This window comes from Gymnodraco acuticeps, unplaced genomic scaffold, assembly GCF_902827175.1.
Source record: "Gymnodraco acuticeps unplaced genomic scaffold, fGymAcu1.1, whole genome shotgun sequence".
In the NCBI taxonomy this organism is placed as follows: Eukaryota; Metazoa; Chordata; class Actinopteri; order Perciformes; family Bathydraconidae; genus Gymnodraco; species Gymnodraco acuticeps.
This window is the reverse complement of record NW_022990158.1, coordinates 1943248-1955315: the sequence shown is the minus strand read 5'-3', so window position 1 is coordinate 1955315 and position 12068 is coordinate 1943248. Positions and strand designations below refer to the sequence as shown.

General features: G+C 40.2%; 1 protein-coding gene across 1 annotated transcript in view; it reads right to left on the bottom strand.

The window, feature by feature from the left end:
* The window catches only part of LOC117546978 (AF4/FMR2 family member 3-like), a 163649-nt gene that overhangs the window by 29565 nt on the left and 122016 nt on the right, over positions 1-12068 (bottom strand). Inside the window, exon 5 of the mRNA XM_034217427.1 lies at positions 7954-7998. Coding sequence (XP_034073318.1) covers positions 7954-7998 — 45 coding nt within the window. The remainder of the gene's footprint in view (positions 1-7953; positions 7999-12068) is intronic.

The following is a 12068-nucleotide window of genomic DNA, read 5'->3' as shown; positions in this document are numbered from 1 at the left end:
TGCCTGAACTACCAAGAGCCGAGGAGTGACAGCTGCAAGATCAGTTGGACGAGATTGAATGGTAAAGTTGTCCATAAAAAACTATTATATTCGTAAAGTGTTAGGCGGCCTAACACTCCCGCTAAGTTTGTTTTCCCCTGTGTTCTGCTTGAAAGCAAGTACCTGCCTATCTTTAGTATCTGTATATCTATATCTGACCATTAGAATCTGTATTTTTGAAATTGTCGTTTTTAACACCGTAGTTTTACAAATTATAGAATAATTAATTACCAGTGTTTTCCAATTTTACTCGGCAGTTCGTTTCATTAGCTAACGTTAGCTAAAGCTAGCGCTACTAGTTAGCTACGCAATGGTTTGTTGCTTTGCTCCGGGTTGCAGCCACAGGTCTTTGAATGAAACGTGCTCGTTCTATCGTTTCCCTGTCTGGATTCGTGCTATGAGGTAAGCTGACGTTACATTTTTGTCCATGTCACGGTGAAATTTAAATGATGGGTAGTGACTGTATCGCCGTTTTAGAGATGGCGCTGCTGAAAAGACCGCAACATAAGTAAAGATAATGAATACATCCTATTAAAACATGTGTGGCTTATATGATAAGTCTAATTAGTATAAGCAGCATAACGTTTCATCATGTAACTAAAGATTGTAGTCAGGGAAATCAGTTTGACATATTGAACTCTCTGCTCCATAGCTTCTCTTGGACGTAAAATCACATGTACATTTTAAATTTATATTCAATTTAATATTCCATCCCTCACATACTTTTGTATATTTAATAACTTATATTTTGTTTTTCTTGTTATGCTGCTGCAACACAAACATTTCCCAAATTGGGATCAATACAGTAATATCTTATCTTAATTCATTAAGAAATATAACTATTATAATTAGTGTAGCAGCTGACACCTATTTTCAATATGGATGAATCTATCATTTATTTCTTTAGTTCAATTTTCATCTATAAAAATGTCAAAATTGTGAAAATGTTCACGAGACAAAGTGCAAGGTTATATCTTTAGATGTTTTGTTTTAGCCTATGTACTGTATGTCTTAATGCTCTTATATGTGACGGTGTGACTTCCATGAAACTAATATTTTATATCTTCCCAACAGACGAGCTGACAGGAAGCCTAACACTAACAACCACAACATTGCAAAGGCGAGTAAATGTAAATTAAAAACGATTCACAATTTTTTCACAACTTTCTTGCAGTGAGGTGAAGCTGACCTTGCACTTGGTGCCAGTAAGGATGTTCCTCACGCAGGCTGAATGTTTCTCCTTCCTTACTGACACAGAAGCCCTTGATTTGCAATGCTTCACTAATTGTCATTTCCCTGGCTCCGTAGGGACACTTTACCTCCAGCACAGCGGAAGACCCTACCAGACCATCTGGAGATGCCCCCAACACTCCTGATTGGGAGAGCCACAAACCTGACTCATGGACCTGCATCTGGGTTGCAGTGGTGAATGCCCTGACGCCCTCACATTCATTCATAGTCCCCCACTGTACAGACAAAACACCATCAAGGGCCTGTTGTTGCCCTAGCACCCTGGCACTAAGGGAAGCAGTCACACGCTTTGACCTCAGGACAGCTCCAAAGTTGCTGGCAGTCAACCTTCCTTTCCTGAACAAATGCCAGTTTGGGTTGGTTCGCTGACCAGTGCTAGCCATCTGAATTACCCTCTGTTGCTCCTCAGACAATGCCATGCTTGCCACAATTGCCTCAGGTCCCTGATGCCCAACATATTTGATAATTTCAGGAACAGTAAGTGTTTCCAAGCTGTAGTGTTCCTCTTCTGGCTCGGGGGAGAGAAGCCAAGAAATTCCTGAGAACCTGCCCCCGAGTCTGTCCCTCAGCCAGTCACGATCTTCGGAGGTGGGCTCTCTTGTCAGCGGGTTGAATGACTTATTGGTTGGAGGAAATAGCTCCTCCACTGAATGCGTACGTTTAGCTACCTTTGGCTTCTTCTACTGACGGGGTGTCAGTGCAGCTGAAATTGTGGATGGCAAAGATGGCTAATGCAGCCGCATGACTGCATTTCTATTCTCCACGTGGGCATTCACATTTTGTGGAGAGAATTCCCTCTTCTCCTGTAGATACCTGTGGTGGTGGGATTGTTTTATTATTTAAAATATATTTACATTTGTAATGCCTTCCCAATTATCCCTTTAATTGTTTATAGCCTACTGTATGTTTATTTCATGGATATTCCTGTGTTTTCTGGTGTGTAATATTTGTAATCTTGGGGCCTCTTCTCTTTAACGTCTCCATGCTACCACTGGCTCAGATAATGAAGAACAACAAAATAAGTTACCATAGCTATGCAAAATCGACAGTGCTTTTAAATTAGATAAACAGATAAACTCTGTGGTTAAATCCAGTTTTTATCACTTGAGGCTCCTGTCCAAAATTAAACCGGTTTTATCCTTTTTAAACTTTGAGCGTGTAATTCATGCCTTTGTTTCAACTCGTTTAGATTATTGTAATGCACTTTATGCCGGCCTAAATAAGATTTCGCTGGCCCGCCTGCAGCTTGTACAAAACGCTGCGGCGCGGCTGCTTACAGGAACCCGCAAGTTTGACCACATCACACCAGTTCTGGCTTCGCTCCACTGGCTTCCTGTCCATTTTAGAGTCCATTTTAAGATTTTATTGTTTGTTTTTAAATCTCTTAATGGGCTGGCCCCAGAGTACATCTCCGACCTCTTACAGGTGTACACCTCCTCAAGGGCTTTGAGGTCGGCTGATCAGCTGCTGCTTGTAGTCCCAAAAACAAAACAAAAGACCAGGGGAGACCGAGCGTTCTCATCGGTAGCCCCCAGGCTCTGGAACGACCTGCCCCCTCAGGTTAAATTGTCGCCCACTCTTGAAGTTTTTAAGTCCCGCCTAAAAACCCACCTCTTTTCCCTCGCTTACCAGTCAGTCTGAGCTATATCTTACCTATTTGTATGCTTTTACTGTCTGTCCATAGCCTTTATGTGCCTTGTATTTATTCTTACGTGTGCTTTTTTATCTTTTCTTATGTGTGCTTTTTATCTATTCGTGTAATATTATATTTTATTATAATGTTATGTTCATTGTGAAGCACTTTGGCAAACCCTCTGTTTTTAAACTGTGCTATATAAATAAAGTGGATTGGATTGGATTGGATTGACACACACATTTACGTAACAATTTCACCAGGAGACTATGCTCCAATTCAAACACTGAGTAAGTGCATTGAACAAATCAATGACTGGATGTGTCAGAACTTTCTCCAATTAAACAAAGATAAAACTGAGGTAATGGTTTTTGGAGCCAAGGCAGAACGTATAAAAGTTAGCGCTGAGCTTCAGTCTGCAATGTTCAAAACAACAGATAAAGCCAGACATCTAGGTGTAGTCATGGACTCTGACCTGAGCTTCAACAGTCACATTAAAACAGTTACTAAATCAGCCTACTATCACCTAAAGAATATATCTAGGATTAAAAGACTAATGTCACAGCAGGATTTGGAAAAACTTGTCCATGCTTTTATCTTCAGTAGACTCGACTACTGCAATGGTGTCTTCACAGGTCTCACTAACAAATCTATTAGAAAGCTGCAGCTGATTCAGAACGCCGCTGCTCGAGTCCTCACTAACACTAAGAAAGTGGATCACATCACTCCTGTTCTGAAGTCTTTACACTGGCTTCCTGTGTGTCAAAGAATAGATTTCAAAAATACTGCTGCTGGTTTATAAAGCACTGAATGGTTTAGGCCCAAAATACATTTCTGATCTTCTGCTAAATGATGAACCATCCAGATCTCTCAGGTCTTCAGGGACTGGTCAGCTTTCTGTCCCCAGAGTCAGAACTAAACATGGTAAAGCAGTGTTCAGTTATTATGCTCCAAATATCTGGAACAAACTCCCAGAAACCTGCAGGTCCGCTGCAACTCTGACTACTTTTAAATCCAGGCTGAAGACTTATCTTTTTGTCGCTGCTTTTAATTGAACTATTCACATCTTAGACTGCACTGTAACTTTTATCCATGTATTTTTTCTTTTAATGTTTATTTTATTAGCTTTTCTTTTTAATGACTAATTTTAAATGCCATTTTCTTAATGTCTTTCATTTTTTGTAAAGCACTTTGAATTGCCTTGTGTTGAAAAGTGCTATATAAATAAACTTGCCTTGCCTAATAAAGATTTCATGTGACACATAAAATGGATTTGTTGATGGGAATTAATGTGAATAAATTAACTCTAGGTTAACGGTACTCTTGCTATCACTACTCACCGACACTCTATAAACCTTGTCCCTCATGCTAGCCCTGACAACACCGGTAAGCACACCTTCATCTAGGCTGCACTGTTACGTGTCCTGACTTGTAGTGGTTCTCTCCTCTATCTACACTCTTCTTGTCATCTTTGTAAAACGATATCAGACTGGTAATTGACACAGCCATGACTTCTAGTTCAATTCAGTGTGGCTAAAATGAAAAGCTTTGTTAAAATATGCAAGCACGCGGAAGTCAAATTCAGCTTTATTGTTAAAAATTCTACATAGGTTATACATCCAGAAATATCGAAATATCGTTTCCCACAGTGTGACATGTATACATAAAACAAAACAAAAAGGGCCTAGATAAACGGGGTATACAGTTTAAAATGTTAATATATTTAAAGTGTTCAAAGTGCAGTTTCAGTGCAAGTCAGTTGAAACAATCTTAAGTTGGCGTGACGTTAAACCCTCTATGGTACGCACTATGATGCCATTTGGGAAAAAAATGTTTGGAGTGTTTTTTTGTCATATAATAGACCAAATAAACATAATCTAAAGAAATTTTAAATAAATAATTATTTGGGGGTACTTTTGGGGGTACGTTGCCATAATGGTAAGTTATGAAAAAAGAGAGTTATTGTTTCAAATTTGAACAAAATGTATTTAAAAACACATGGAAAATACTAATTAGCCTCAACAGGTTAAATTGCATGCCAATTCAAATGTGAAAATCTTTATTTTTTATATTTTAACAAGATTACATGTCTGAATGTTGCCTGCAGGCACATTGTACCATTGTGAAACAACCCTTAGGAATAAATACGCAAAGAGCCTAGGCATCTTTCATCAAACTTTATTGAGCCATTTGACAAAATAGACTCATTATTGTGGAAGTTCATGAAGCAGTTATTGTCAGCAGTGAAGCACTTTGATCACTGCACTTTCACCCTTACAGCCAGGGTATTTGCACCGGCCCTTTTTCTCCACCCACACAGGCCAATGGTCAGTGTGGTCTTGATGCACATGTGTTGATGGCACTGATGAGGAAGAACCTCTGTGCTTCTTCTCAGCCAGGTCTCTGTCAACATTATGAGATGGTCTCCCCCTCTTCTTCAACACTTTCCTCTCGTTGCAAAGGCAACTTGCAACTTCAGCTTTGAATTTAAGCAGGCTGTACATTTCTTTCTTGGGGATGCCGCAGTCCTTGCAGTCCCTGCGGTACAAGAGCCACACATTCACTAGAGTGAAATCCATCATGTGCAACACGATCTTGTGATGCCACTTCCTTGACCTGATCTTTGTTCTGTAGAGAGCAATCAGCGAGTCTAGAAGATTCACTCCTCCCATACTTTTATTGTATGCATGCACGACACTTGGGCCGGTAACCTGCAATGTTTCTTTCTTTTTCTTATCCGATCTTTGCACAGATCGTTGGGTTGGCTTTAACATCAAATGTATCTTGGTTAAATTGTAGAGATCTATGATGAATGGTATGCTTTTGAACAGTTTATACCTAAACACACAATACCACAATATCATGGTGAATCCATAATGGTACGGTGTTGCCTCAAGGCAACATTTACAATTGACCATAATGGTACGATGTTGCCTCCAGGCAACATTTGCATTTTAACAAGTTTCCATTACCTAATTAGCTAATTAAGTATATTAAACTATTAGAAAAGAAGGTTTACTCACCTATTATTGTGAATACATTTTTTTATTTCTTGGAGAGAAATGGCTGAGCTGATCCTTGTGGGAAAGGCAGCAAACAGGGTCTTCAAATTGGCCACCAGAGAGTCATGGGACAAATTCAAACACTACTATTGGTTCCTTATGGTCCTGCCTCTTTTTTAAAGTATTGCATCATAATTTGAGATGTATTGTGTGAATGTAAAAGGAAAAAAATGGGTATGTTGCCTGGAGGCAACATCATACCATAGACGGTTAAAGTCGTGCGACCCTGCTGCTGTACTGGCTTGTAGTTAGTTTATAGCATAACGTTAGCATTTCGCTTTTGGCGACTAGATTTATGATTAAAAAATGATAAAAGTAGGGTAGACATGTGGAGATTATCCGGCTGAACAAAACGTGATCCCTCTCTTAAATGTGTGTCAACCACAGACCTTATTTCGAGCTATTTTCCAAAATCCTATGGAGAATTTGTATTGGTTTTTCACGAAGGAACCGGAAGAAGTTTACTTCCGGGTTTTACGACGCTGCAGCCAGTGACGCATCCTAAAACCAGGAAGTAAGCTGCTGGTTCCCTCGACAAAAAGCAATGGGACTTCTCCACAGGGTTTTGGAAAATAGCTGGAAATAAGGTCTGTGGAAAACAAACCTGTTTGATAAATGCACGTTTTGTTCAGCCGGATAATCTCCACATGTCTACCCTACTTTTATAATTTTCGAATCATAAATTATACGATAGATTATATAAAAGGGTTTTAGGACGCGTCACTGCACCACTAGAAGCCAACTCCATCGATCAAGCTGGCTGAAACTTTCTCTCCCTCTTCTTCTCATGCTCCCTGTCACTCTCCTTTAACTCCTCCGGTGACTTTCTTTTATTTGAAGATTGTTTTTTGCCCGGCTACCGCTGGTATTAAAAACATTTTGGCGAATGGTTAGGTGGCGCGATAGTCTGTAGTGAAGGAGCGCGCTCACGGGAGCCTGCTCGCGCTGCGCTCCTCAGCAAACAGCTGTTTGCTTTTCCTCCAACAACGACAACCGACTCACGGAACGCTATGTTGTAGTTGATAAACGAAATAATTTAACTAAATTGCTAGTCAAAATACCAATACCACAGGAAACATTTTTTTTTAAACAATATTTTTAGTGGCCCGAGCGGGCAACTGGAAAGTACGTTATGCTGGCCCGGGGTGTCTAAATAGTGCTTCCGGGCCAGCAGGCCATTTATAATGTCGAGCCCTGATGTCTGATATACTCTGTTACCTTGAATAGTAAAAACATCCAAAACAACAATGTGTCTGTGACAACCTACTTGTATCCGTGCTGTCACAGAAAGGGAAAAAATGAACCTTGGGCCTGCGCTCGGATTCACCTCGTCTCACTTTCTCAACTTCCCTGATCTTTCCACTTGACACGGCTACAAAACCACACAGTGAATTCAATGGCGCACTAATATTATTGACAAAGGCTTTTCATGCAGCTCGCAGCACACACTATCTGTCACACAGCCTGTTGGCCAGCATATTGATTGGTGAAAGAGGTGAGTGACAGAGGGAAGAGAGGAGAGACAGGAAATACAGAGAGGAAAGAAAGAGATAAGTTCACATTGTTGGAGAAAGTCCTCGCTTTTAGTAGAAGATTTGCGGGGAATTTAATATAAAAAAAAACCCTAAAGGATCACTAACAAAACAAAAAGAGGGCAAAAACATGTTTTGTGGAGTCATTTTAATGAAATGCAGATATGAAAGGAAGGATAAAGAGAGAGGAAGAGACACTTGTGGAAAATATTTATACATGAAGTCATCCGACAAATAAAAAAACTTGAATAATCATTGACCTGAGCCAAAATGTCTCCTTCTCCCCCCTCTCTGCTTCTCTTTTTCTCCCCTCACCCCCCCCTGCCCTTTCTTCCAAACATCAAACTCTCCAGAGAGACACGAAGGTCTTTGTGAGCAAACAGAAAACAGCTGATAATCAGTGCAATTACTCCTGTGTGTGTGTGTGTGTACATACCCGCAAAATCTCTTCAACACAGCTGGAGTCATTTGGTAGGCTGACCTGGAGAAAACAAAGAAGAGAGAGAGAGACTTCAACACTATTTATAGCACCATTACATTTCAAAGGATAAAGCAAAAACCGAGCATTAGAAGCGATGACAAAATAAAGCAGATTCACCACAGTCATAATTCACCGTGTTCTACGCCCAACTGCCCTTGACTCAAGCTTTGGTTTGTAAACAGCACATACGCAGTTGTTTACAATACTTGTGGCACACTAAAATCAAAGTTACTTCATACAGAGCCCTTGCAAAAGTTATTAAATATGCTGTTAAAGGTGGGGTAGGTAAGTTTCAGAAACCGGCTCGAGATACACTTTTTGTTATATTCCATGGAATGCTCTTAACATCCCGATAGCAATTAATATCTTAAGTGCTTTGACAAAAAATCCATAAAAAAATGTCATCTGTGGAAGCCGTAATACTGTAAAAAGTACAAGCAATTGGATTGCCGCCCTGTCTGTCAGCCTTCCATCTCGTGCACGCACAAATGTATCTCGTGCCCTCATTGGGCGTGCCGTCATTGGGCGTGCATTGCGCGTTCATGTGTGTTGGAGGAGGTGCTCTGTAAGGATGTCTGAAGGAAGGGGCGGATTCTTTTCGGCTGTGTACTTTCAGATTTTAGTGCACTCGAGCCGGTTTCTGAAACTTACCTACCCCACCTTTAATGGCTCTTCATAATATCGGGCTGAAAATAGATAAATGAGGTGTGAAGTCCAGAGATGGAAATGTTGTCTCAATATTATCAGTTTGATAATAGAGGGGTCCATGAAATGAGTTCCAGCTGGCATCCTCGTCTTGAAGTCAACGTTTTTGAACGTGTTTTAAGTAGTTAAAGACATGAAATAAGGTCTGTGGTGAACACAGCTTGAAGATATGTTCATGTTTTGTTCCACGACATAAAATATCTCTATAAACACCCCAACTTGTGAACATCTGAAGCTTTTACATTTCTCAAAAGCGATGCTAACAAGTGGCTACATTAGACTTCTAAACATCATCAAGCTAATCTCATTGCTTTTTGTTGGGGGAGCCGCAGAGTTGCTAACTTTCAGGTTGGCCTACATAAATGCGTAATCAATGCACAACTCTATGATGTGCTCCTTGGCCTAGCTAGTAACTAGTAGCATTTTCTTTTACAGATAACTTATAATGTTTATAAATAATCATGAATATTAAGCTGGTAGTCGGGCATGCTAATGATTTATTTTAAGAGCGGAACACTGTTAACCTGTTAAGCCCTGAGCCTGTTTTTCAGGTCTCAGGCTCGAAAATGACATTCCCAGAACAAATGACCATTATCTTCCCTTCTAAAAGGGTTAAATTAATAAAACAAATTCTCAAAGTAATGATAAACTTGTGAGTTGGATGTAGAAAAGTCAGAATCAATATAGATGTTTTTTATTTTAAAGAAAATTCAGATTGAACATAGTAGAAAACTGTAAATTATAGTGTCCGTCCAAACATTCTTTTTTACTTATAGTGAAAACTACCCTTGGATGATGGTAAGTATAGACTAAAAGCTTTAGGAATCCAAAGTACAACATTTACAGACTGTTTTGTGCATGTGGGCAGAGAAATGTAATTGGGTGACATCTACATGGCTGGGATATTTCCGTTTTTATATCATAAAAAAAAGGTCATAAAACGCATGTGGGTTGGTCTGTGTCATGTTCACTACGGGGTCATTCCAGCTCCACGATTCCTGAGACTGACTGGAGTTTTATTTAAGGAGAAAGGCAAAGGCTGCTTAGAGCTTAAACATATGCAACTACTCTGATTGAATGTACCAGTTCAGTGGCTGCACACTGCTAATCTGTGTTAACATGTGCCCTTGTCAATAAAGTATTTCCTGTTGAACAGGAGGGATCCGGACTGCAGACTGAAGTGACACCAGATGCCTGGCGGTCCATTTAGACAGTTTAACCACACACTTTAAAACGATCATGAGGGATGTAACAGTGTGAGAGAAACTCCCTCTGGGGGGTACACAGGGATTCTAGCCTTTGCAGACCATTAACATGCACACAAACCTATAGAACCCAAATTACAAAAAAACACAATCAGGCCACTCCATTAAAGGTTAAAGTCCTGAGTTGAAAATGTTACTTAAGTAAAAGTATGGTAAGTATTATCCGCAAGACGTACTCAAAGTATTCAAAGTAAAAGCGTATAAGTTATTGTCAAAATGCCTCTATTTTTTATCACCAACAAATACATTTAAAAGTTTAGATATCAAAGTTATGTAATGTAACTTGTCAAAGTGAAGCTAATTTTTAGAATTTTTTGTACTATCAGGTAGATTAGTAGTAATATTTTTTAAACAAATGAACAAATATTACTCATTTCTGAACGTATATGCACCATTGCGTCCCTTGCACTATTCTCTTGCACAATTTAATTTTTTTATTTCTTCTTGCACGACTTTATTTCAATTTATATCTGCTTGTCTAGCTGACATCTCTCAGTGGATGTCTGTGACCCTAGATAACAACCTGTCCTTCACTGCAAACATAGCTGCTACAACCCACTGCTGCAGATACACGCTTTACAACATCAGGAAGATACGTCCCCAGCTGACTCAGAAAGCGACGTCAGGTTCTGGTCCAGGCTCTCGTCATCTCACGCCTAGACTACTGCAACTCCCTCCTGGCTGGTCTACCTGCATGTGCCATCCGACCTCTGCAGCTCATCCAGAATGCAGCGGCTCATCTGGTCTTCAACCTTCCTAAATTCTCCCACACCACTCCGCTCCTCCGCTCCCTTCACTGGCTTCCGGTAACTGCTAGAATCCACTTCAAGACAATAGTACTTGCGTACCATGCTGCGAATGGATCTGGCCCTTCCTACATCCAGGACATGGTTAAACCGTACACCCCAGCGCGTGCACTACGCTCTGCATCAGCCAAACGACTCGCTGCGCCCTCGCTGCGAGGGGGACCCAAGTTCCCATCAGCAAAAACACGTGGGTTTGCTATCCTGGCTCCAAAATGGTGGAATGAGCTCCCCATTGAAATCAGGACAGCAGATAGCTTACACACCTTCCGGCGCAGACTAAAAACTCATCTCTTTCGACTCCACTTCGAGCGATAGAATTACTACCAAAGAACTGCTAACAGAGCACTTATATACTAATAAAGGACTGGCTTATCTAAAGCCAGTTGAGTAGCACTTGAAATGTTTTGGCTCTATGAAACCTGATGTACTTATATGATTCTGTTTTCTTCAAGGTTGTGTCTTCCTGGTCGAACGCACTTATTGTAAGTCGCTTTGGATAAAAGCGTCAGCTAAATGCAATGTAATGTAATGTAATGTAAATAAATAAAACCTTTAAATCAGTGATGTATAATGTCAAAAGCACCACTAAATGTAGTGGAGTACAAGTAGAAGTTGCATAAAAGGGAAAGACTGAAGTAAAATGTACCTCAAAATAAAATTAATGAAACTCATTAAACTCAATGGACTTAGTTACATTCCGCCATTGCAAGTAACACATTTAAAAACAAGAAATACAAATGTTTTTCTAGCAGCGTCAGGTCAGCCAAAGGGCCTGTTTTACTGCAAATAGAAACAGTGCTTGTCTTCTATGTATTCCAAACAAACCATAATTACTGCTGCTTGGAACACATGGCTTTGTAAGCAAAAACCTACAAGACTAATGAATAAATGTCCTTAGCCAAATTATCGCTTCCAAAAAGTTATTGAAAGCAAAATAATGCCAGATCTGGGCTTGGATCGGTTCAACAAACAAGCTCATTAAAGAAGAAGAAAGAGAGTGAGCTGGAACAGCTGGAGGACGGCATAAACACTGAGTGTGCTCATGGCTAACATAGTACAGCACCATAACCTCTGTCACACTCCATTACTAATAGCACCAACATGGACAGAGGAACAATTTAGTAACCACAATGAGCAGGATGACCTCATCCTCAGCTTTAAATCATCCACCGGTAACATAACAAAGCAATAAAAAAAGGATTCTGGCTGGAGTGTGTGTGTGTGTGTGTGTGTGTGTGTGTGTGTGTGTGTGTGTGTGTGTGTGTGTGTGTGTGTGTGTGTGTGTGTGTGTGCT